This window comes from Carlito syrichta, unplaced genomic scaffold (genome assembly GCF_000164805.1).
Source record: "Carlito syrichta isolate Samal-C Ts95f unplaced genomic scaffold, Tarsius_syrichta-2.0.1 Scaffold312037, whole genome shotgun sequence".
Lineage (NCBI taxonomy): Eukaryota > Metazoa > Chordata > Mammalia > Primates > Tarsiidae > Carlito > Carlito syrichta.
The window spans coordinates 66,838-93,703 of NW_007256133.1; the positions used below are offsets into that span (position 1 = coordinate 66,838).

General features: G+C 44.0%; 1 protein-coding gene across 1 annotated transcript in view; it reads right to left on the bottom strand.

The window, feature by feature from the left end:
• LOC103271953 (vascular endothelial growth factor receptor 1-like) overlaps positions 1-26,866 on the bottom strand; it is a gene marked incomplete at its 3' end in the record, with an annotated part of 101,119 nt that overhangs the window by 60,327 nt on the left and 13,926 nt on the right. The window contains exons 3-8 of the mRNA XM_021718252.1: positions 12,694-12,818; positions 6,444-6,606; positions 6,202-6,338; positions 5,000-5,002; positions 3,000-3,171; positions 1,441-1,558 (exon numbers count right to left, since the gene is read on the bottom strand). Of these exons, the coding sequence (XP_021573927.1) occupies positions 1,441-1,558; positions 3,000-3,171; positions 5,000-5,002; positions 6,202-6,338; positions 6,444-6,606; positions 12,694-12,818 (718 nt within the window). The remainder of the gene's footprint in view (positions 1-1,440; positions 1,559-2,999; positions 3,172-4,999; positions 5,003-6,201; positions 6,339-6,443; positions 6,607-12,693; positions 12,819-26,866) is intronic.

A 26,866-nucleotide genomic window follows, 5' to 3' on the forward strand; every position in this document is an offset into this window, starting at 1 on the left:
AACTCTGCTATATTTCGGGATGACGGATATCATTTTAGTAGTACTTTAAATTATTTCCTGTTAACAAGTCAAAATTTTTGAAGGTGGGTTGACTGTTTTTTATGCCTTTGCTACTTAGTTACTAGAGAAACTCACACTAACAAACAAGGGTACTCTCAAACACTGGAAGAGTGAATGTACTTCCTAGAGTCATTCAATTCCTGTTAAATTTTCTATTAAACTTAAAAATGTGCCAGGCGTGATGGCTCACAACTGTAATCTCAGCACTTTGGGAGGCAAAGGCGAGAGGATTACCTGAGCCCAGGGGTTTGAGACTGGCCTAAACAACTTAGCGAGACCTCGGCTCTACAATAAATCAAAAAATTAGCTGAACATGGTAGTGCACACCTGTAGTTCCAGCTACTTGGAAGGCTGAGGCGGAAGGATTGCCTGAGCCCAGCAGGTGGAGGCTGCGGTGGCCATGAGCATGCCACTGCACTCCAGCCTGGGTGAAAGAGTGAGACTTCGACTAAAAAAAAAAAATTATTATTAGACTTTCTGGTTGTTATGGAACAAAAAGAATCCCTTTTCTCCTTAACGGCATGCAGGAGTAGCACAAGGCTTAATTTTTCTCTTTAATTCCCTATTAAGTATTTGAGAAAATTGTAAACAAACACTACTCTCATATGGTATTAAAAGCTCTGGCCAGGAAACTCTCAAATGCACTACTTCCAAATTGTATGGATTGTTTTCCTAATCAGTTTTGTACTAAACCCTTTGTCTAAAAATGTAATGACTTGAGCCAAAGATATTGGCATTAAAAGTCATTTAACAAAATGACTGGAGATTATATACAGATTACATTGTTTTTTTTATCAGGTGTTGTACTAGTATAAAAAAACCCAACTTTTTAAAGAGGTTTCTGAATATGCAAGCTTCGAACCGAAAAAAACTTAATTAGTTCAAGTAGGTCCATTTGTCTCCCTCTTCAAATGAGTAAGTCTTGTCTCTATTAATGTTTGTTTAATTTTAAAACAAGACTGGAACTTTCAACCCAGCTGTATATAAAAGAATTATTTTCAGCATTCTCATGACAAGAGCCCACTTCTTCAGGCTTAATAGAGCATGTTACATATTCAAAATGCTTCCTAGTCATTTCCAACACATTCCCATTCAAAGAACGTTGACATCATAGGAAGGTTTAGAGATGCATAAACTTAGTCACAGTGACAGACTGACTAGACTGAAATGAGCCCTCGAGACAGCCTTGCCTCTCCCTTCATCCTGCCATCCCTACCCCTGTTCTCTCCCCACCCCGCCCCCCGAGTCTATGCAGCTCTTAACTCTAGTTCTGTCCAACGAACTTCTCTTGATATCTTGTCAGAATTCAAAGATCGGGCTCTTGCATCTCCCTACATACAGGGAACTCTGCAAATGACATGGAATTAATCACGGTCCTACCATACGACTTCCGGAGAGGGGAAAGCCTTCACTTTCATGGAGAGCCGGTAAGACCGCTTGCCAGCTATGGTTTCAAGCACCTGCTGTTTTCGATGTTTCACAGTGATGAACGCTTTTTCTTTGAAAAGAGAAGTGATAAATGCATTAGGAAAGAGTCTATCTCTATAAATACAACCCTAGGGCCTCATTAAGGAAGGATGGAATCAATGGATAAATAGAGCTGAATTATGACCAAACTTGTCAATAAGCCCAAATGTTCAGTAGAAGACTTGAAAAGCATGCTAGCTGGTGAAATACAGTCAAATCAAAAACTATCAAGTCCCAGGGATATAAATCAGTGGCAGGGGCAAGTGAAAGTGAGACTCCTCCAATATCTGTATCACAATAATAAAAAAGTGGGAAGATATTTCTAAAAATCTACCTTGGCCAATAGGAGTAAGGTGGGAGAAAGCTGCTTTGGGCACCCTAAAACAATTGACATCACAAAATCAACTGGAGAAAGTCAAAAGGAAATAAAATGCTGTTGACTGCATTGTTCCAAAATTTCTGCTTTTCACACTGATTTCCTTTTCAGCAATGGAGGTGAGTTCATTAAGCATTCTCTATAGAATTTTCTTATTGGAAAGCAACAATACTAGGATTCCATAATAGTAAAACCAGGGATAGAATGGCATGAATTCTGGGGAGGGGGGAGGTGATGTGATGAATTCTGGGGATGGGGGTGTGTGATTGGCAGTGGTGGGAAACTGCCAGGGGAGGGAAGGGGCATACCTCATCAACAAGGGTACCCGCATAATGAACATTTGTATACCTAACCCTGAATTTATCCCTCATATTTAAAATTAAAAATTAAAAAAAAAGAATAGCATGAATTCTAGATAATTTAGCATACCACCTTTTTATTTCTCTAATTCATGGAAGAGCCTAAGAAAATTTTCTCAGATAATAAAAGTAAAACTGCGCTGGGCTTGGTGGATCAGCCTGTAATCCCAGAGCTTTGGGAGGCCAAGGTGAGTGGATTGCCTGAGCCCGCTGGTTCGAGACCCACTTGGGCAACTTGGCGAGACCTCATCTCTATAATAAATCAAAAAATTAGCCAGGCGTGGTAGCGTGCGCCTGTAGTTCCAGTTACTTGGAAGGCTGAGGTGGAAGGATCGTCAGTGCCCAGCAGGTCGAGGCTGCAGTGGCCAGGAGTACAGTCTGGGTGACAGAGTGAGACTCCAACTCAAAAAAAAAAAAAAAAGAAAAATTGATCATCTTTTTCTGTTTTGTTTATGTGGAACACTACATTAAAAATTTCATAAAAATCTTAGGATCTAACTGAATAATCAGCCATAACAAACGTGTAAAGGAAAGACTGTCCAGTTCAAAATATTAAATTGAAAGAGTGCTTAAAGTGATTTGCTTTTTGGCAGCGGGCGCAGGGGACATGGCAAAGTTGTTTTCATGCGTGGTAATGTAACTCTTGGCCAACAGAAAATGTACTTGTTTACAGAAGCCAGGCATCCACCATGATTACAAAGCATGGCATGAGCTGGCAAGCCTGAAGTCTCACTTACCATATATATGCACTGAGGTGTTGACAGATTTGAAGACTGGTCCACTCTGCACGTGGCAGGTGTAGAGTCCTTTGTCTTTGTTCTGCACTTTGTCAATGGTAAGAAAACTGTAGAACATGTTGGAGTGGGAGTGGCTTTGGTCGATGCGTTGCCTTATGGAACCTCTATTTGCCTAGAAGGAAAGTACATAACAAATGTATGAGTCATTGTTCATGCTGAAAGCGACATGGCACTTTAAAGTTTCTCAGATCATCATTTTGACAACAGCTTCTTTTTTTTATGCGAAGAGCACATCAAACCCAACTAGAGCAAGATGTCTGGAAACTACATGTCTGTTAGATGCGCTTCAAATATAACCACTTGATTTTCTTCAAATGGACGAGCTTGTATATATCTCACTTGTTTTTCAGGACAACCTAGTGAGATTGGCAAGCTTGTTACCCTTTTACTGACCAAGAAACTGAAGCCACACAGACACAGGCTGAAGTAGGTCAGGAATGCAGGTTGTTTGAGTATAAACACAGTCCTTCCCCTGGGGCGCAAATCTCTGGACAGCAGCCTGTCCCTAGCCTTGCTAACACACACGTGCTGGCACTGACAAGTTCTAATGTCTGGCCCTGTGATGGTGTTGCTTGTAAAAATCACCATGTGAGTTTCCTTTTGCTTCCCTACTAGAAATAAAGGAAAAGAGAATGAGTCTTGGCTATACCTACTAGAAGTGGATAATCCTCTAGTCTTATTATTTCACTGGTTGAGTGATGCCTACCAATATCTGCTAAATCACAGTAAATGGATCTGGGCACATACAAGCCCATTGGCAAGTTTAGCCAATACATGGAAGGTGTTGTCCTTGTCAGCCTCAGGCTGAGCAGTCTGCACTGGCCACGATGGCTCACTGTTTTAAGAAGACAAGGTAACAATGCTTTCTCCTTTAATTCATTCTCTCTCTCTCTCTCAGCATTGCATTTTATAACTCATAATATGTTGTTTCCTCATCTCAACTCTTTCCCATGGTGAGAGGGGAAGAAAAAAGGCTTTGGAAGCTGTCCAGAGCTGGTCTTTGGGTCTTGAACTTAGCACTCCTCTTCACATTATTTTAATAGCTTCTGCCCACCTGTCCTTTTACTTCCTTATTGGACAGGATGGCCACTTTCTTTATTCTCAGCAATAACCAGAGAGAAAAGTCAACCAACACCTTCACAAGTCAGAGAATCATTTCCCTAAAATAACAGACTGAGGGAGAATTCTGCAACTCTGTATAGGTATTACTTCTCCCTTTGCCAAGTTTGAGTAACAGTGGTATCGTATCTGACTTGGAAAACAACTCATTCTGTGTTTTATAATTGCTTTGATCAGTTCTGCAGCCAACAGCCACATGTAGCTGTTAAAATTAAACAAAATTAACAATTCAATTTCTCGGTCACACCGTCCACATTTTAAGTGCTCAACAGCTGTATATGGCTAGTGTTTACAGTACTGGACAGCACAGAGATAGACTATTCCATCACAGTTCTGAATTGGACAGTGCACTTAGAAGTGTAGTGGCATTCCATAGATGTGGTATCAATACTCTTACAGTGGCAACACTAACAGGATAAAAGTTTCTTCTCTCTCAGCATTTATTGAGAACATTCAATTTCTATTCAATTTCTACCCAGAGAATAATGCTATACGTCATAGCATTTTTTTTTTGAGTTGGAGTCCCAATCTGTCACCCAGACTAGAGTGCAGTGGCAAGATCCTCGCCACCACAGACTCGACCTGCTGGGCTCCAGCCATCCTTCTGCCTCAGCCTTCCAGGTAGTCGGAACTACAGGCGTGCGCTACCACACCTGGCTAATTTTTTATTTACTGTAGAGACAAGGTCTCGCCAAGTTGCCTGGGTTGGTCTCAAACCCGCGAGCTCAGGCAATCCACATGCCTTGGCATCCCAAAGTGCTGGGATTACAGGCTGAGCTACCGAGTCTGGCAGCATTTTTATTTAAATGAAACCATTCCACTTTCTAGAAAATAGTTTATGACTGATAAGTCCTTAATGTGTCCCTACAGGGCACTTGTTACACCTGTCTGTTGCTAAGTTATTCAAGTTCCGTGGCAAGAAATGGTGATGAAAGGCAGCAGTAGTTTGGGACTGACGCATTCATCTTTCATATGTAATTTAATCATAACTTGGCTTGTAATTGGGCAATCTGAGTGATGTAACAAAGGATTGCGATCATACTGACACAAGAAATGGAGGTTGGAACGACTGTCAAAATTTCCTAAACAATTTATCATCTGCTCAACTATACGTTGTAAAAATAGTTATTGTTTGCAAGGATGTTCACACTGAATAAGAGAACCTAACTCAGTCTTTATTCTTCTCATTTTTCTGAAGGACAGAATTGCTCCTCTTTTTTTTTTTTTTTGAGTTGGAGCTCACTCTGTCGCCCAGACTGGAGTGCAGTGGCCGCTCCCGGCCACCGCAGCCTCGACCTGCTGGGCTCTGGCGATCCTTCCGCCTCAGCCTTCCAAGTAGCTGGAACTACAGGCACGCGCTACCACGCCCGGCTAATTTTTTGATTTATTGTAGAGATGAGGTCTCGCCAAGTTGCCCAGGCGGGTCTCGAACCCGCGGGCTCAGGCAATTCACTCACTTCAGCCTCCCAAAGTGCTGGGATTACAAGCTGAGCCACCGAGCCCGGCTGAATTGCTCCTTTTACACTTAGCAAATGAAATCCTGGCTGGTTGGCTTATAGAATCTTCTCCAAACATGCTCCAATCAGGTGCCTGCCTGTCTGCCAGGATCTTAAACGAATGCGCTGACAAAGACAGCCTCCTGGAAAGTTGTTGTAGTTGTTGTTACAAAAGACAGTCCCTGCCTGGCATTTAGTGATAAATTTCTCTCTCATCTCTTAATCCTAGAGAATGGTTTCCAAGAATGGAACAATCCTTTTTTCCACCCAGAATCATGCAATAGAAATACCAGCCTACACTCTTCAAAACAAAGCTCCAGACATCAAAAGAAGGTATCTATGCATATCACACTCATGAAATGCCAGGCAAGGCGATAACCCAAAACCAAACCCAGAGCGTCTGTATTGACTAACACTGCCACAGCCGTCAGAATTTCTGATTTTTCCCGTCTCAAAAACCCAGTGGGATTTCACTTGCTAAAATTAACTACTGTCCTGCAGAAGAAACAGAAAAATGGGTCACTCACTTCACCAGGGTAACTCCAGGACATCTGAACTCTCGTGTTCAAGGGGGTGGTGGCAGTACAGTTGAGGGTAAGAGTGTGGCCTCTGAGTAATTTGACTGGGCTCGGTGTGCCTATATGGACATCTCTGATTGTATTGGCTGCAAGCATAAGAGAGAACATTTTTTTTTAAAATTAAGATTTCTTTAAGCAGATAAACCACAGAGCACTTCGGCTTACACTCACGCCTCTGGACCATCACTTACTTTGTCGATGCGTGAGATAGTTTGTCTTATACAGATGTCCATGGACTGTTGTTTCACAAGTCAGAAGCCCAATTTCTCTGTATGTTGCCTCTGATATTATAAAGCCTTTCCTATTGTCCCAGGTTATTCGTTTCCCATCGGGGGTCAGAGTGTCAAATGGAAACTGAAAAGGAAAAAACACAAGTTAGTAAAATTCTGTTAATACCACGGCAATAATGTTTCACTAGTAGTTTGTGAAAACATCATTTTTGGCAGGGTATGGTGGCTCACGCCTATAATCCTAGCACTTTGGGAGGCTGAGGCGGGAGGACTGCTTGAGCCCAGGAGTTCAAGACCAACTGGGCAATGTGGTAAGACCTCATTTCTACACAAAATAAGAAAAAAAAAATAGCTGGGTGTGGTGATGCTGCCCACCTATAGTCCTGTCCACTTTAGAGGCTGAGGTGGGAGGACTGCCTGAGCCCAGGAAATGGAGGCTGCAGTGAGCTGTGATTGTGCCACTGCACTACAGCCTAGGAGACAGAGTGAGCCCCAGACTCCAAAAAACAAAACAAAACAAAAAAACCCCACAATTTTCATCTAAAATGAAAATAGTAAAAACTCTACAGTTTGTAACAAACGAGGTAGAGATTCTTGTTGGTTATAATTGGTTCTTTAGTTTTCTTTGCATATAGCAACATGTATTTGCATTATGACAAATTATAGTAATTATGATAATTTGTTACCAGCCTTGGCAACAAGCGGCACCTACTCAGGTTAAAACTAGTCAGGATAAAACTAGTCGTCATGTCAGACTTCTAGTGGGAGCCCATAACTCTTTGGCTTCTGGGAATTTTCATAATAAACTGGTCTGATGCTCAATAGAGAAACCAATCAGCATTTTCCCCCTGAGGCTGCCAGATTATTCTCAAGAATTTTCTCATCTGGAGCTTTTAACAAGCCACAACTTGTCCTCTATTCTGCAGGGTTTGCTCAAGAGGTGGTCATCGTCAAAGGACTATAAGTAATTCCAGGTCCTCCAAGATTCCTGATGTAACGTGGCCCTCCCAGAGTTGTCACTCTGCATCCCAAAGAGTCATCAGCTCTGCCTCTGGGAGGGAACCCCCAGAAGCGGCTTGGCTTTCTCTTTATGCCTCCTTCTGACATCAAGGACTTACTTTTAAAGATCACAAAAGAAACACACTACTTTGGGATTCAACTTTATACAAGGTCATTGCTTCATAGGGTAGCCCAGCCAAATTCCCCTGATGCCAGGTTGCCGGCCCAATTTCAGAGGTGGTAGACTCTGACCACCACTATTATTTATTCCCAGTTGGAAAAGGAGAAAAATAAATCAAATTCTCTTTCCCCAATAGACTATAAAGGAAATACCAAACAGTCATAAAGAACCAGATACTTTTCTGTCTCCTTTTTTTTTTTTGAGTTTTTTTTTGAGTCTCACTCTGTTGCCCAGACTAGAGTGCAGTGGCTGCTCTTGACCACCGCAGCCTCGACCTGCTGGGCTCCGGCGATCCTTCTGCCTCAGCCTTCCGAGTAGCTGGAACTACAGGCGCGCGCTACCATGCCCAGCTAGTTTTTTGATTTATTGTAGAGATGAGATCTCGCCAAGTTGCCCAGGAGGGTCTCGAACCCTCAGGCTCAGGCAATTCACTCACCTCAGCCTCCCAAAGGCGCGGGATTACAGGCTGAGCCACTGAGCCCGGCTGTCTCCTTTTAAAAAATACGCCTGACATCCCTCTCTCTAGCCAGTTCTCATTTATTGGCGTTGCTTGTGGAAGAAGTTAATCGGGATTTGTGAGCCTATGGTGGAAATTTCTAGTAGAAAAGTCCCTGGTGCCTCTCTCCCAGTGAATATGTCTATGTTTCAAGTCCAGTGTTACTTGTGTTTGAAATTAATTGCATCCCATTTTTATGAATAACTGAAAGCAATGAAAGGATTCATTTCGTGTTTTGGTAAATCAAAATTCGATCAGTAAACTTGGGAATGCATTCAGTGAGGGGAGGAAAAAAACCTCTTGTTTAGCGCAAAGAAGGAAAAAAAAACCCAAAAAATTTAAGTCAGGGACTGAAATCTATGGTCCTTTAAAAATAAGTGAAAACAGCTGGGCTCGGTGGCTCAGCCTATAATCCCAGCACTTTGGGAGGCCAAGGCGAGTAGATTGCCTGAGCCCGCGGGTTCGAGACCAGCCTGGGCAACTTGGCGAGCCCTCATCTCTACAATAAACCAAAAATTAGCAGGGTGTGCTAGCACGCGCCTGTAGTTCCAGCTACTTGGAAGGCTCAGGCGGAAGGCTCGCCAGAGCCCAGCAGGTCGACGCTGGGGTGCCACTGCACTCCAGTCTAGGCAACAAAGTGAAACTCCAACTCAAAAAAAAAAAAAGTGAAAACAAGTATTTGCTGAGTCCAAAGAAAGGTTTGCTGACAGACTTCCTCAGCACATTGACAAAGTAATTTTATGTTTAGCTGACAAGACCTGAAACAGTAAGAGACCATGTAGCTCATCAGCTGTGGGTCACTGCACGTGTCATAAGAATGCAGACAGACAGGCAGGCGACTCTCAGCCACAAAAGACAGCACTGGGCAGGGATCCCTGTCTCAAAGTGCCCATGGCTCCCCGAAGCAGACAGATCAGAAGGAGAGGAAGAGGCCAGCACATTCCAAGAAAAGGACCAGTAAGAGAAAGGGAAAAGGAAGATATTAACTTCAGGTCAGTATCAATATGTAACAGGCAGCCGCGCTTTGGGAGGCCGAGGTGAGTGGATTGCCTGAGCCCGCGGGTTCGAGACCCGCCTGGGCAACTTGGCGAGACATCATCTCTACAATAAATCAAAAAATTAGCCGGGTGTGGTAGTGTCTGCCTGTAGTTCCAGCTACTTGGAAGACTGAGGCAGAAGGATCGCCGGACCCCAGCAGGTCGAGGCTGCGGTGGCCGGGAGCAGCCACTGCACTCCAGCCTGGCCGACAGAGTGAGACTCCAACTCCAACTCCAAAAAAAAAAAAAAGTAACAGACTAGAATATTTTCAGTGTATATGTGCCAAATCAGCATCCCTGTTAAAATTTTACACTTCTCTCTTTTTTAAACTGTGGCTCACACCTGTAATCCCAGCACTTTGGGAGGTGGAGACGAGAAGATTGCCTGAGCCCCGGAGTTTGAGACTAGTCTGGTCTACATGGCAAGATCTTGTCTCTACAATTAAAAAAAAAAAAACCGGGTTCGGTGGCTCAGCCTGTAATCCCGCGCCTTTGGGAGGCTGAGGTGAGTGGATTGCCTGAGCCCGCGGGTTTGAGACCCACCTGGGCAACTTGGCGAGACCTCATCTCTACAATAAATAAAAAAATCAGCTGGGCGTGGTAGCGCATGGCTGTAATTCCAGCTACTCGGAAGGCTGAGGCGGAAGGATCACTGGAGCCCAGCGGGTCGAGGCTGCAGTGGCGGGGAGCGGCCACTGCACTCCAGTCTGGGCGACAGAGTCACACGCCAATTCAAAAAAAAAAAAGTAGCCAGGCATGTAGTTCCAGCTGCTTGGAAGGCTGAAGCAGAAGGATTGTCTGAGCCCAGCAGGTCGAGGCTGTGGTAACCATAATCATACCACTGTACTTCAGCCTGGGCGACACATGAGACTGACTCAAAATAACAAAAACAAAAGAAAACTGTGCATTGCAGATCTTAATTAGAAAAACAGAGTAGGTCTGGTTCGGTGGCTCAGCCTGTAATCCCGCACCTTGGGAGGCCAAGGCGAGTAGATTGCCTGAGCCCGCGGGTTCGAGACCAGCCTGGGCAACTTGGCGAGACCTCATCTCTACAATACATCAAAAATTAGCAGAGTGTGCTAGCACGCGCCTGTAGTTCCAGCTACTTGAAAGGCTGAGGCGGAAGGATCGCCGGAGCCCAGCAGGTCGAGGCTGCAGTGGCTGGGAGCAGCTACTGCACTCCAGTCTGGGTCACAGAGTGAGACTCCAACTCAAAAAAAAAAAAAAAAAAAAGAAAAGAAAAATAGAGTAAATAAACTCCTCCCTGCCCCAGATTTTTACACATGGAAATTTCTGAATGTTCCTTATGACCAAAAACCGACCTACATTAGGGCTTGAGTGAAGGAGAGAGAGGTTTCCTCACCCCATGGTGTTTTCTGTATTATTCATATAGCAATTCTTATCTCAGACTAAGAGGAGTAATATCATGCAACTGACATGCCTTAATACTAAATCAAGTGCTGTATTGGGTATTAAACTGTTAAATAAGTAATACTCATAGCCAGCCTTCAAATAGGGCTTATCTTGTACTTAGAACGCTGTTCCCAGTGCATTCCACATCGCCTCATTTAGCTTTCATGTGAGATGGTCATTCCTCAACTGGGGAAACTGAGGTAGAGAAAAGGTTGATAATTTGTGGTCTGACCAGCAAGTAAGTGGCAGTGTGGCACCAACTTCAGTCCTTACACTCACTTGTGTTCCTCCTACACAAACTGGATGATTTGAGAAGGGTGGCAGGAGCCTGAGTGAGGCATTAGGACACTGGCTGGTGTCCAGTGTGGCCTGGGAAATCCCTAACACCCTGGGAACCTCGTTTTTTTCTTGACCGATTGAGGGGTTCGATGTCGCTGGTGTGTGCAGCTCTGACATACAACAGTTTTCTATTTCCTGGCATTGAGGCACATATAACAGAGGCCAGAGCCTGTCTCTGCTGGACTATGTTGGGGGCTTACATTTATAATCTAGGAGAGTAACTACAACATTGGAGAGAGAAGAAGACAGGGAGATGCCTCTGCCACATTTCAGGACTCCGGGATGGCAGGGGATGTTGCAGACGGCTCTTTCAACTCTCCCAGCTTGACTGCCACCTGTGCCTCCCGCACCACCAGCAGCACCAGCACCAGCAAGTCCCAGGTACCCACTGTGTGACAGGAAGGGCTGATTGGGGCCTCGGGCAGCCTTCTCTCTGTCTTCAAGGTCTGGGCTCTCAGAATTCAAGACCTCTTTTCATTTTTTTTTTGAGTTGGAGTCTAACTTTGTCACCCAGACTGGAGTGCAGCGGCACATTCCCGGCCACCGCATCCTCGACCTGCTGGACTCCGGCGATCCTTCTGCCCCAGTCTTCCAAGTAGCTGGAGCTACAGGTGCGCACTACCATGCTCAGCTAATTTTTGATTTATTGTAGAGACGAGGTCTTGCCAAGTTTCCCAGGCTGGTCTCGAACCCGCGGGCTCAGGCAATCCACTCGCCTCGGCCTCCCGAAGTGCTGGGATAACAGGCTAAGCCACTGAGCTCGGTCAGGACTTCTTTTCTTAATCTTAGTATCTGCCAACTCTTATTGCCAATGAATTAGCCAGCATGTCACATTTTAGTTTTTGTCTTTATTAGATTCTATCCTAAATATTTTTCCTTTTCCACAAGTACAATTTTACAACAAATACTTATGACTTTCTTGGTTTTTTTTTTCTGTTGTTGTTGTTGTTGCTTTGTGTTTGTTTCTGTTTTTGTTCTTCCCTAAGAGGTTAAGTTTGGGTGTCCAGCAGGAGATAAACTTTTTGTCACCAGGAACTTGCCAATTCAAACCAAAGGTGGTGGCTCCTTATGTAGGAAGTTCTCAACGCCTGGAGAATCAGGCACCCTGCGGCATTTCTGTCCTCGGCAGTCAGCTGCGTGACACTCTTCCCACCCCTATCCCTGCCAAGTTATTAACATGCAGAAGTGTTAGGAGTGGCTTTCCTCACATTTGCACGACTGGATTCATGGCAATACCTAAAAATTGTCACGATTTCAGTTCTGTCATTATTCACATCCATTTATGCTTGAGATGTTCCCATCTTATTCTCTGTAAATCCATGTATGTGTATAACTTCTAGAACTCATACTTTGTAAAAGGACGTACAGAAAGTCCACCAAGAAACCCAAATGTCTGTGTGGAAATTATTCCAGAGAGAGCAAAGGAGTAAAAAACTTCATCGTGATCATTGACTTTCCTCACATTTGCACAACTGGAGTCATGGCAATACCTAAAAATTGTCACGATTTCAGTTCTGTCATTATTCACATACATTTATGCTTGAGACATCCCCATCTTATTCTCTGTAAATCCATGCATGGATATTTGTTCTAGAACTCATACCTTGTAAAAGGACGTTACAGAAAGTCCACCGAGAAACCCAAATGTCTGTGTGGAAATTATTCCAGAGAGAGCAAAGGAGTAAAAAACTTCATCGTGATTATTTGCAGTCAAAATATTCTGGGAGGAGCAATGCTCAGTTTTACCTTTTTTAAAGTGACAGTGAGGTTAGGCGATGTAACCCGGCAGGGAATGACCAGCTCCCTTCCTTCAGTCATGTAGATGATCTCTGGGATTTCACTGTACATCTCTACGAAAGGGCTACCAGGATCTGAATGAGAACAAAAGGAAATATGCATATGTAAATGACTGAAATACAGGCATCTAGACACCATAGCTGCCGGGGTCATACAGGCGCTGAGATAGTCACACTCGTGTCTTCTGTTAATTCACGTTCTTTGTCTCCCTGTGTTTCTGCCCAGAAAAAGAAAGCTTATCTAATAAAACCCAGTTTCTCACTCAGTCCTTAACCCTCTGTCCATGTCCCTGCTACCCCAAACAGCCACACACATGCAGGGAGCAGGAGAGAATATTCTGTGTCATCTTCCTCCCACAGTGATGCTAAGTGCCCCAGAACCTTTGAAAGTGCTCAGGCTCTCAGGACGTATGCAGTGTTGAGAGTCTCTCTGTGCAGAGTTCCAGAGGAGACAGGAGTGTGGCAAGTTGGGGAGAGGATTATCATTTGAATGACAGAAGCAAGACTGGAAGGTTTCCCACAGCTTTCTGGAAGAAGAATCGTCATTAGAAGGTTTGAGCTCCTTGGGGGATGGAGAGAGGCTGTACTTATTTCATATGCATATTGACCATTCCTTTAGTATGCACTACCTGTTTACTGATAGCAAAGTATGTGCAAGTGCCTGCAGAGAGGTCTGGAAAAGGCTTTGAATAATCCCAAATGCCTCCTTAGAAAGTGACATCTGGCCAGTTTCAAGACAGGAGGATTAAAAATTCACCCACTCAGCTTCCCTGGCATGCCTCTGGGGTACTAGCATGAGCATGAGAGCCTTAGAAACATCTAGGCCTACACTGCCCTTGCCCTCGAGAGTTCACTGACGTCTCTTCAGGAGTCACCGTATTCTGATCTTCGCCCTTGGCTCCAACCTTACTGCCCAGATGGAAAGAAGTCCTGGGCGGATTCTTTTCATCAGGACCTGTAAGAGCCAACCAGGCCCTACCTACTTGCGGGGCCTAGGATCTGGAGTTTAGGAAGGTCATTTGGAAGCTGAATGGAAATGAATTGAAGATTCAAGAACAGTAGACAGGCAATGATGGCCCACACTAGGCAGTGGTGATAGTGATTATTAGGGGTGCAATTGTGTCTCCCCCAAACACATATGTTGAAGTCCCCACCCTGGCACCTCTGAACATAACCCCATTTGGAAACAGGGTTGTCGCAAATGTAGTGACCTAAGCTAAGGAGGGGACGACCCTACTGATATGATGGGCATCCTCCTGAGACAGCCGTGCAAAGATAGACGTACAGGACACACAGAATTAGGCCATGTGAGTATAAGGGCAGAGACTGGTGTGTTGCAGCTGCACACCAGGGAATGCCGAGGACTGTGGGCCTCAGCGTGTGGGAAGAGGGAGGGAAGGAAGGAACCCAGCTCTGCCAACACCCTGTAGTTTCCAGAACTGTGAGGCAAGACATTTCTAGAGTTTTTAGCCAAAAAAGAAACAACAAGTGTGACACCGCTGTAGCCTGCTGAAGACGGGGTAGCTTGGCACACAGCCGTGTGGAACGGAGGCACAGACGGAGCACCAGAGAGGGCCCTGGAGACCCTGATCCCATGGCCCGTGTCACACGGCCTCAGCACCCCTTCAGATCCTCCTTGTCCTCCAGGAAGCCTTGCCAGGCCCCTGAGTCCTGTACCCTCTCCTCCATCCAGCCCAGCCTTGGGACGCTCCCATCGTCCCCAGCGATTCTGCTACAACAAGGTACAGTGGCCTGGCAATTTATTTCTATGGGGACTGATGAATTCCCAGAGGAGAGAAAAAAGGACAGTCTTCATCTTTGTCTCCTGTGCATTGAATGAATGAATGAGTGAATGGCCAGCCAATCCTGTCATGTCATAGATGAGAAAAGAGGCTCAAACAGGTGGATGAGTTGTCTAGGCAAGCAGAGTCAGAGCTGGAGGCCAGTGTCTTTGGCCTCTACTCCGGGGCTCCTTCCCTGAGGGCTGCATCTCTGGCTCCCTTCTCTTGAGGCAGAGACCCCATGGGGAAGACTGCAGGGGACACTGGTTTTTCAGAGATGGAGGGTGATTTTCACTCGTTCATGGGGAAAGTACGTGCCATACCATGCAGTATATGGGGTTCCAGCAAAGTTGAACTGAAGGCGACTACCACGGAACAGGTGGCGAGGGCTGCCCTCAGGGCAGGCTTTGGGGCAGGCCTTGGGGCAGAGAGATACCAGACCCTGATGGCTAAGAGGACATGCTCACAGCCTGGGTCTGAATCCTGGCTCTGATCCTCTATAGCGGTGAGACCTTGGGCAAATCACTTTGGCTTTGTGCCTCACCTGTAAACTCTACGTCAAAGGGTTCACATGAGGATTGCATGAATTGGTATGTATAAAACACTTAGAATGGTGCCTGGCAGACAGTAACTACTGTATATGTGTTTCTCTTTTTGCTATTATTATGAGACATCTGAAATGGAGAAAGAGGGACAGTGAGAAACGAAAATCACAGATTATACTCATCACCTTAACTATCACAAGTATAAATATGTATTCACATAATGGCATAGAAAAAAGGTTGGAATGAATGCACCACAGTGCTAACAGTGATTATCTTTGGGTGATGACTTTATAAGTTCCTATTTATCTTCTGTGTTGTCAGTCTTTCTAGAATGATCGTGCATTATTTTATAATAATGCTTTTAATTATTAAAGTTAAAACTCAAAATAGAAAGCACCATCCATTTTTACTGAAGGAAAACTCTCAATTGTGCATCTGTTTCCTTGAGTTCTGTCCTCTATAAGAGAATGAGACGCGACTGTCACAGTTAATAAACTCATGTGTTTATTAGGAAATCTTGATGCATGTAGCAACGTATACAGAGAGGAAAAGTTAATTAGATGGAGACAAAGATTCCTTATCAGTTCTCAATTCCTCCTTTAAATAAAATTGCTGAGCCAGACATTCAGCCAGGGACTATTGGGATTTGATCACTTCTTTCCTTCCTCCTGTGCATCTATTTTTTTGTCTCTTTTGTGAGTCCCAAAGTAAACACAAACATCAGGAAATGGTTTAATTCATTTAACTAAACTGTAAATCCTTCATACTTAATTTACTGTCTCCTTAAGCAACTGTTTTCAACAAAGGACACTGGCATAAAACGTTCCTACAGGAAATAGTATACACCAGTACAGTCATTTCTAGGCTAATGAATGCCAGTCCCAAATGAAAATGGAAGAGGCTAATTCACTATGACTTTAAATTTCTTCTTTCCTTTTGTTATTTTGGGTACCCCAAACATTTACAATTTACTATAGTTATTGGCCTTTAAAAGCCAATACCAATTTCAGCACTGAGCCCCTGAAATTCTGATTCAAAGACATGAGAACGCCAATGATTTGTGTCCATCCTAACACAACTCAAAACATATCATTTGTGTGACAGTCAGTAGTGGCATTATAAATCTAAATCCACTGTGTCTACAAATGAGTTTATGATTGTAGACACACACACACACACACACACACACACACACTACTCCCTGGGCTTATTAATAGTATATTTCCTCTGCAATTTGCTTTAAGGAAGGGCTAAGAATGAGCTTGCCTGACATATAATACAAACATATTTTGTTTGGTAGGACCATAGATACAGAAGAGGTCATGGTTCCATTAATATCACCAGTAAAAAGCACTTACTACTCCCATAGGATACATTTGTCTTTGTCACAGAATTAAAAATGACTTCCAAACTCAGCCAACACTGCAGAGTGGTTTCCTGAGACCAAATTGGCTGGTTGTTAAAAGGGTGAGGAAGAGCTGTTCCAAAGATTGCCGGTGTCCTGGCAGCTCAGACACACTGTCACCAGGGACCCGTGCCAGGGCACAGCTAGGTAGAGGTCATGCTGCCCTCACCTCTCTGAACTCTTCGAGCTCAAAGCAGTGACAGGAAACTGGCACAGAATATGAGGTTTTCTCGTCCGATGGGAGTATCTGGGCTGTCACTTATCCTTCAGGACAACGGGTGGGCTTGGACACAGGAAAAGATCAAACAGTGACCCTTGCTCAGAATGGAATTATGCATATTTTTGAACTGTTTTTTTCCTTTTGAAATCTGTAATCACTAATCACTGTGGCCCAGTAAGGTGCACAGACATAGGTATCCCAACATGCCATCCTCATTCTGCTCCATTTCCAACTGGCATCACCTGGGAGTTCTGTTGGGTTCAGAGCAAGTGAATGACCCCCAAAATTTCAGAAGCGCTTCTGACTTGAAGAGAGATTCAAGAGTAAACATCTTGTTTTCTAGCACATGTAGATTTTTATAAACGTTTTTTCTTGATTTCTTTTTTTTAATTGTATTTTCCTTACCTCTAAACCCTGGTCCTGAGGACGTCTCGTCATTTTAAAGGAGGGTGAGGTTTTTGTTCATTGAGGATTTAAGATGAAAACCTAATTAGTCAATTTCCTGAAGAGGGGTCTGTCTGGATAAGAGTTTTCACATCATGCAGGTCTTCATGTTGTGGACCATGCCTAATACTCAAGAAGAATTTGTTGTTTGGTAAAATATTTTATTTGAAATATGAACAAAAAAAAAGAAGAAGAAGAAGAAGAAAAGAAGCAAGTTCTTCACAGACTTACGTGACCCATCAAAGCCTTTGACTATCTAAAACAGAGCTTTGGAGCAACCACAAAAAAAATTGGAGTGGCTATACTAACATCAGACAAAATAGACTTTAAAACAAGAAATGTTAGCAACACTAAAGAGGGACATTCAGTAATATTAAAAGGGTCCATTCATCAGGATGACATAACAATTGAAAACATATGTGCACCTAACAACAGAGCACCAAAACACATGAAGCAAAAGTGTACGAACCGAAAGGAGAAATGTAAAGTTCAACAATAATAGATGATTTCAATATTCCACTTTCAATAGTGGATAGAACAACTTGAAAGAAGGTCAGAAAGGGCACAGAGTACTAAAACAACACTCTTAGCCAAGATATCCAACAGACATCTATAGCACATCCATCACAGCAGGATATATATTTTTCTTTTCTTTTTTTTTTTTTGAGCTGGAGTCTCACTCGGTTGCCTAGACTGGAGTGCAGTGGCCGCTCCCGGCCACCGCAGCCTCGACCTGCTGGGCTCCGGCGATCCTTCTGCCTCAGCCTTCCGAGTAGCCGGAATTATAGGCATGCGCTACCACGCCCGGCTGATTTTTTGATTTATTGTAGAGATGAGGTCTCGCTGCCCAGGCGGGTCTCGAACCCACGGGCTCAGGCAATCCACTCACCTCAGCCACCCAAAGGCACGGGATTACAGGTTGAGCCACTGAGCCCGGCTGATATATATTTTTCTTAAGTGCACATGGAACATTCTCCAGGATAGATCATAGGCTAGACCATAAAACAAACTTCAATAAATTGAAAAGGATAGAAATAATACAAAATATATTGTCTGAAAACAGTGGAATGAAATTAGAAATCAAAAACAGAAAGGAATGTAGGAAATTCACAAATATGTGGAAATTAAACAACACCAATTAAATAACCAATGGGTCAAAGAAGAAATCAAAAGGGAAATTTGGAAATACTTTGGGATGAAAGTAAATGAAGATACAACATAATGAAACTCATGTGAAGAAGCTAAAACCGTGTTTAGAGGGATATTTGTAACTGTCAATGCTTGTATTGAAAAGAAAGAAAGATCTCCTATCAATAACCTAAACTTCCACCTTAGGACACTGGGTAAAAGACAGCATACCAAGCAAGCAGAAGGGAGGAGATAATAACAATTAGAGTAGAAATTGATGAAAGAGAATAGAAAGACAACAGGAAGACATTAACCAAACAAATGTGGTTAGTTTTCTAAGGCTGGTTCTTTGAAACGATGAACGCAGCTAACAAACCTCAAGACAGACAAGCCAAGAAACAAAGAGAGGAGACTCAAATAACTAGAATCAGAAACGAAACGGTGGACGTTACTAAAATAAAAATGTCAATAAGCCAGATAACAGATAAAATGGAAAAATTCCTAGAAAGACACAAACTACTGAAACCAATTCAACAAGAATTAGACAACCCACACAAACGTATAACTTACAAGACATTGAATTAGCACTAAAACACCCACATGAAAGAGCCAAAGCCCAGATGCCAAGTAAATTCTACCAAACTTAATGAATGAATGACAATTCTTCACAAACTTTTTCAACATGTAGAAGAGAAAGGAAAACTTTCTAGCTCATTCTATGAGGCTAGTGTTATTCTGATACCAAAGCCAAAGACATCACAAGAAAATCACAGACCAATATCTGTTATGATTATAGATACAAAAGAACGCAACAAAAATACTTGCAAACTGAATCCGGAAGCATATAAAAAGAATTATACAGCCGGGCTCGGTGGCTCAGCCTGTAATCCCGTGCCTTTGGGAGGCTGAGGTGAGTGGACTGCCTGAACCCGCGGGTTCGAGACCCACCTGGGCAACTTGGCGAGACCTCATCTCTACAATAAATCAAAAAATTAGCCGGGCATGGTAGCATGTGCCTGTAGTTCCAGCTACTCGGAAGGCTGAGGCAGATGGATCGCCGGAGCCTAGTGGGTAGAGGCTGAGGTGGCCGGGAGCGGCCACTGCACTCCAGTCTGGGTGACAGAGTGAGACTCCAACTCAAAAAAAAAAAAAACAAAAAGAATTATACACAATGACCAAGCGGGATTTGTTTCAGGAATGCAAAACTGATTGAGCTGTCAAAGTTAAACCAATGTAATTATTATACTATATCAATAGAATAAAAACCAAAAACCACACGATCATCTCAAAATGCCAAAAGTGTTGCCAGGGTTGAGTCAAAGAACCCACAAGTTTGCACAGTACCCTACCCGGCATGAGAAGTATTTGACAAAAATTCCAAAGCCTTTCATGATAAAAATGCTCAGCATAAAAATGCTCAGCAAACTAGGAATAGAGTGGACTTCCTTGACCTGATAAGTAGTATCTACAAAAAAGCCCCACAGATAGCACCATACTTGATGGTCAAATACTGGAAGTGTTCCTCCTAACCTAAGATCAGGGAAAAAAAGGACTGTCTATTCTCACCACATCTGCTCAGCAGTGTATAGAGGTGCTAGCAGAAGCTACTGGGCAAGAAAAAGAAATAAAAGGCATCCAGACAGGAAAGATCAAAATGGAACAGCTTCTTTGGACAACACTCCCCTCCCAAATTCAGTTTGGGCCACTCACAAAAAATGAAAACTTTCCCTGTGACAAAGTCATCATGCTTATAAGTTTGTCTTTGAGTTCCCTTCTTGGCAGCCGCCGGCCAACGGGGACCGTAACAGTCCACACAGAATAGACTGCTTCCTAGTGAATGATCCTGATGATCCAAATAAATAACATTACAACCTCAGCTAGAATTTATCAGCTAAAAATATAACAACTATCTGGCCGGGCGCGGTGGCTCACACCTATATAATCCCAGCACTTTGGGAGGCCGAGGTAGGAGGATTGCCTGAGTCCACCTGGGCAGCAAGAGGCCAGCCTGGGCTACGTGGCGAAACCTCATCTCTACAATAAATCAAAAAATGAGCTGGGCATGGTGGCACATGCCTGTAGTTCCAGCTACTTGGAAGGCGAGACGGAAGGATCGCTTAAGACCAGCAGGTTGAGGCTGCGGTGGCTGGGAGCATGCCACTGCCCTCCAGCCTGGGTAACAGAGTGAGACTCCAACTCAAAAAAAAAAAAAAAAAGTAAAACAATTGTCACCACTGTTGGTGGATCAGTATCTAGATTCAAAAGTGAATCTGTATAAAAGTCGTTCAAAAATGATGAAAAATTTCTCTGAAACTGGCCTGGGAATATCAGTTGCCAGGGCCATCCCAACAGATACTTATACTCTACACGCATATTTCTATTTGGGCAGAAATTGCTTCCATTTCTAATACAGAAAGGTCATTGAGTTTCAGACTCAAGATGCCATCCTAAAAGAAACAATTTACAAACGTATTCTTGATGTGCCACAAAATAAAAGCACCTCTTTCTAAAAAAGCTCTTTGGCTGTGCACGGTGGCTCACATCTGGAATCCCAGCACTTTGGGAAGCAGAGGCAAGAGGATTGCCTGAGCCCAGGGGTTCAAGACCTTTGCTAAAATAAATAAAAATATCCGCCAGGCTTGGTGGTTCATGCCTGTAGTCCCAGCTACTTGAAAGGCTGAGTTAGAAGAATCGCCTGAGCCCAGCGGGTCGAGGCTGCAGTAGCCGTGATTGTGCTACTGCACTCCAGTTGGGGCGACAGAGTGAGACCAAAAAAAAAAAGAAAGCTCTTTCCCTATGACCTATCTTTCTTGAGACACTGGCGTTGTCTTGTCCTGGAGCTCTGCTGCCTCACTTAAATAGTAGACTGAATAGCAAGAGCAGAGAAAAGGAGAGTTGTTATGGAGAGAATAGGACCTGAGGTTCAGCCTCTCTCTTGCCTCTGGCTCCTTGGAAAGCTCTTTAGAACATGGGTGTCTAATAGCAGGGAGTCAGGATAACTGATCCTCTCAACCCAGCGTCCAGCCTCTGGACACTTTGTGAGCAGATGCTTATGGCCAAGATATCAGATGAGGCAAGAAAAAAAGACAGGAGCTGGGCTCGGTGGCTCAGCCTGTAATCCCGCGCCTTGGGAGGCTGAGGTGAGTGGATTGCCTGAGCCCGTGGGTTCGAGACTCGCCTGGCCAACTTGGCGAGCCCTCATCTCTACAATAAATCAAAAACTTAGCTGGGCGTGGTAGCGCGCACCTGTAGTTCTAGCTACTTAGAAGGCTGAGGTAGAAGGATCCTCAGAGCCCAGCAGGGTGAGGCTGCGGTGGCCGGGAGCATGCCACTGCCCTCCAGCCTGGGTGACAGAGTGAAACTCCGACTTCAAAAAAAAAAAAACAAAAAAGAAAAAAAAAGGAAAAAAGATGGAATCGGGATGTCTGATGTGTCCAGCACTGTGAACGAAGCCCAGTCCCCGGACTCAGGTCCTTAGAGCCTTGCTGCACCGACAACATACACACTTCACACTCAGGGATGCTCTTGTTGACGATGGGAAAAAGTAAGTACGGATTTCTGCCTTGAAGGGCAGTAGGGGCAACAGTTTAAAAAATGTACAGCTAAGCGCTCAATAAGCTAATTGAAGATCTCATTGAGAGTGGAATGCTGGCTGGATGGAGAGCTTCACAGACCACAGGACCAAGGCGGTCTCAGGCTCTCCGTGCTCTCTGGGTGTTCACACAAACCTGCTTGGCTGGTTTCTGTGTTCTACTCACCAGAAGACTGACCTCAGACACATCTTCATCTCGATGGGGTGCAGCGTCTCAGAAGAAAAGAAAGGAAGAAAAAGAGAAAGGAGTGAGCAAGGAGGGAGAGAGGAAGGGAGAAGAAAGGGGAGGGAGGATGGGAGTGATGGACAGAAGGAGGAAGGAAGGGGTGGAGGGAGGGAGGAAGTAAAACAGAAATGCAGCAGAAAAGAAACGAAAAGCAAAGAGCGCTGATTCCTAGAATTCTTTCTTCTACTACCAATATTTTTGACTATGTCCCAAGTCTCTCTGTTCACAGCTCTGCCTCTGACTCGTACAATTATAAAACTGTCAAGGGACTTTTCAGATGATCTAACGCTGACTGTCATGTTACAGATGAGGAACCTGAGGCCCAGAGGGGTGATACCTTCCCACAAGCACGGGAATCATAGTAACAGCTGAGCCAAAACTGAATACAGGTTTCGTTCCTAGACAGGCTCCCTCTACCACACCAAAATCTGGCCCTGACACTCCCAAATGACTCAAGAGTGACAATTACACCTTCAAATAGCCACATCCAGTGTGAGAGGCGATGGCCCAAAGACGGGGGTAACATGGAACCTTTTGACAGGACTTAGCAATAGGAACCAAACTGATGCGTCAGTCTCACTGTTTGACTTGGGTCACTGGCCTCTTGACTTAGCTCTCTCTGCTCTAAGGGGCTAGGGACGTTTTAGGAGACTGTGGTAACCACCTCTGAGCCAGCTGCCAAACCAGGGCAGGTTGTGTCTTACAGAGACCAGGAAGGGAATTCCCTCAAGGGCAGGGGATGCTTGGCCGTACTGGGACCCTGGGTTCTCCCAGAGCGCACCTGGATGCGTTCCATCAGGAGAGCGTTCCCTTCATGGCTGTGTGTGTGGGAGTCTGGCGTCAGCTTCTGTTGAGGGCCTGCACTGATGACCCAAGCCCGTGGAACTCTCCAGTCCTCTGCTTCCTCGTTTAGGGCATGGGGCATCCACTTTCCTGTTCCTAAACTCGTTATTTCTTACACATTCCTTGAAGGGTCCACGCCAGGTGTAAACACTGCCATCCCTCCGGCGGCCAGACGAGAAGGCCACGTGAGTGGAGGGCCTGGAGGTAAGGCAGGATCAGTGGTGGCTGTTGAGAAGGCGGCCCACGACTGACAGGGGCTGTCCCTGCTGCTGCCATCAGTTGTTGCCACGTGGAAACACGGGCCAGCGTGGTTAGTTTCCAGTTTTTATAGAGAAACAGAAAAGCAGATTTTTATGTGAACTCTTCCAATTATGAAGGATTGGCAGCCCAAATCCCTGCGCCTGCCATCGAAATACCCGTGCCAGCTGAATCTGGCCTGCGCTACACGCTTCCTCCTCTCCCTCATTCTGTATCGCACACAGAGGTTCAAGGGACTTGGGGTACAGCCCAGGCAAGCACACCTTGGAAAGACCTGGGGCTTTGGAGTCCACCAGACCTGGGCCCAAAGCTTGATTGGATCATTTGTCAAGTATGCAACTTTGAATGCAGTATTGAATTTCTCCAACTTGGCTGTCAAAGGGTACAAAGGATCATAGAATTGATGTCACTGGGTCATTGTAAGGATGATATATATAACAAGCCTGAGCCAGATATCAATCGATGATAGCAACATACACCAAGCACTCAAGGTATCGCAACAGTGGGAAGGTCCTCAGGCATCGTCTCACCCAGTCCCACCAAGCGAGCCCCTATCCTGTGCTTGAATACCTAGACGCATGGGGAACTCACCATCTCCCAAGACAATTCATTCCACTTTTGGATAGCTTTGGATGTTAGAAAGTGTTTCCTTATGTCAGGCTGAAATTTGCCTGTGTCGACTTCTTATATCTTAGATAGTTGTTCTGCCATCTAGGATTATACAGATGAAGCTTAATCTCCTTTTCACACAAGAAAACCTTGAAGGAGACTACCACGCTTAGGCCTGTTATTTTCCCACCCAGTTCTTTACTGTTTTAGATTCAATATTTCAGTCCCTTCGATTGTTCCTTGCCAATAAAAATATTAAAATCATCAAATTACTTAATGCTTACAGCCCTGTGAGGCAGGTACTCATTTTACAGATGAAGACAATGGAGTTTAGAGGTGTTGAATAATTTGTTTGAAATCCCTGTTCTTAATGTCCCTCTTGAAGTGTCAACTACACAGCAAGTCTGACACCAGCTTTATTCTGGACACTATGCATTTATTAATGCATCCCTAAATTGGATTTGTTCTCTCAGTGAATGTGGAGTCAACTAAAAGCCTGAGTTTTCCCATGTGTGATATCTCAGCCCCCATCCCCATAGGGTAGCCAGTGGACTTTGCAAGCCAAATGCAAATCTTTGCATTTATTCCTGTCAAATCTCATTCTGCTGAACCAAGTTCACTGCTCTTGTCTGTTGGAAATTTTCTGGATCATGATTCAGTCACATGATGTGAGCTTTGGCCCCTACGTTTGGTTCATTTGCTCAATGCACCCTCAATTTTCTCTTCAAAGTCAAGGAAGCCGGGTAAGACTAACATAAATTTAAAATCCTATGTTTCTTTCACTTAAAAACATTGATTGAGCACCTCCTTCTATATACAAGACTGGGTCATGGAATGATCAGCATAAACAAGATAGATTCAGTCCTGGTCCTCACAGATCTTGTAAGAGGAGAGCCTGTGTGAAAGGAGAAAGTCTGTAGAAGCAACACCCCTAGTCTGGGGGGCGTGGGGGGGGGTGTGGGGGGCTAGGGTGACTTCCTAAAAGGGTGGTGTGTAACCTGAGACCTGAAAAATGAGTGCCTGGTGTAAGCTGGTACAGAAGAGCTTGGAGAGGAATGGGGAAGAGTGAGAAGTGTCCCAGGCAGGGCATTCCCAGTCTCCATCCCTCTTACTGCTCTTTTTACAAACTGTCAGCCCTTTGAAAGTTGAATACGTCATCTTTGTACTTTGTACTCTGCCAAGCACAATGCCTTTCACACACAGAAACTACTACTGATTAGTTCTTCTAAGTGTTAGGAGGCTAAATGAGATAATATATGCTGCCTAACAACCCCAGAAAGTAATAGTCTTCTCCTTTACAGATGAGGAAACCAGACTCAAAAAATGATAATAACAATTGTATTAATAATAAACCCATATATAGTGCATACTACACACCAAAACGCCGTCCTAAATGCTTTTGATATATGAACTCCTGACTATGAGAGGTAGTTAAGGTCAAGAACTTTGTTACCATCTCTGCCATATACTAGTTATATAACCTTGGGCAATTTTACTTAACCTTTCTGTGAAGCAGAGCTGAATATGATAACACTTCCTACTAAGATCAGGGACAAGGCAAGGACGTCTCCTCTCAATACTCCCTTTCAACATTATACTAAAATTCTTAGCTAAGGCAATAAGACAAGAAAAATAAAATAAAAGGTACACAGATTGGAAAGGAAAAAATAAGCTGTCTTTGTTCACAGATGACACGATCACCTATGTAGAAAATCCAAAAGTGCCAACAAAAAACTCCTAGAAAGATACCTGCACTCGCATATTTATTGCAGCACTATTCACAATAGCAAAAACATGGAACTAACCATGTTGCCCATTGAAACACGACTGAATAAAAGAAAAATGTGGTGTGTATACACAATGGAATATTACACAGCCATAAAGAAGGACAAACATATGGACTTTGCAGCAACTTGGATGGATTTAGAGTCTATCATACTCAGTGATCTATCACAGAAACAAAGAACCGAGTATCACATGTTCTCACTCATAACTGGACCCTGAACATTTGCCATAATACTACAAAAAAGGAATTGGCAGTAGCTGGAAACTGCTGGGGAGTGGTGGGATACACATAACATTAGTAAGGATACCTGATCTAAAACCAGGCAAAGTGGAAACTAAAGGGAAGCCCAAACTTTGCTGTGTGATGACCACTTGTATACCTACTCCTTAATTGTACCCCACATCTTTAAAATTAGAAAAGTACATACTTTAAAAAAACTCCCAGAACTGATAAGTGACTATAGCAAACTTGTAAGACACAAAGTTAAAATACAAAAGTTAATTACTTTCTTACATACCAGCAAGGAACAAGTGGAAATGAAATTTAAAAACTCCACAATACCATTTGCACTAGCACTCCCCAAATGAACTACCTAGATAAAAATCTAACCAAATATGTACGAGTCTAAACAGGTGAGGAAAACCACACAATTATGATGAACTAACAAAGAACTAAATAAGTGCAGAGATATTCCATGTTCATGGATAAAAAACACTCAGTCTTGTCAAAATGTCAGTTCTTCTCAACGTGAACTATAGAGTCAATGCAATTCCAATCAGAATCCCTGAAGTTCTTTTGTAAATATTGACAAAGAGATGCTAAAGTTTATGTGGAGAGGCCAAAGGCCCAGAACAGCCAACACATGGAAACCTGAGAAACGCGTAAGTGTAAGCTGGCAGGGAAGAGCCAGTAGGAGTGCAGAAGAAGAGTCTCAGGCAGAGCATCCCTGTCTGTATCCCTCTTACTGCTCTTTTCCCATAGTGTTTTGCAATATGGTTAAGTGTAACCAGTTGAAGGAGAAGGAGAACAAGGTTGTTGGACTAATTCTCCCCTACTTCAAGACTTACTATAACACTACAGTAATCAGGACAGTATGGTATGGGCAAAAGAACAGAGTAGTAAGCCGTGCTCGGTGGCTCAGCCTGTAATCCCACGCCTTTGGGAGGCTGAGGTGAGTGGATTGCCTGAGCCCGCGGGTTCGAGACCCGCCTGGGCAGCGAGACCTCATCTCTACAATAAATCAAAAAATCAGTCGGGCGTGGTAGCACGCGCCTGTATTCCGACTA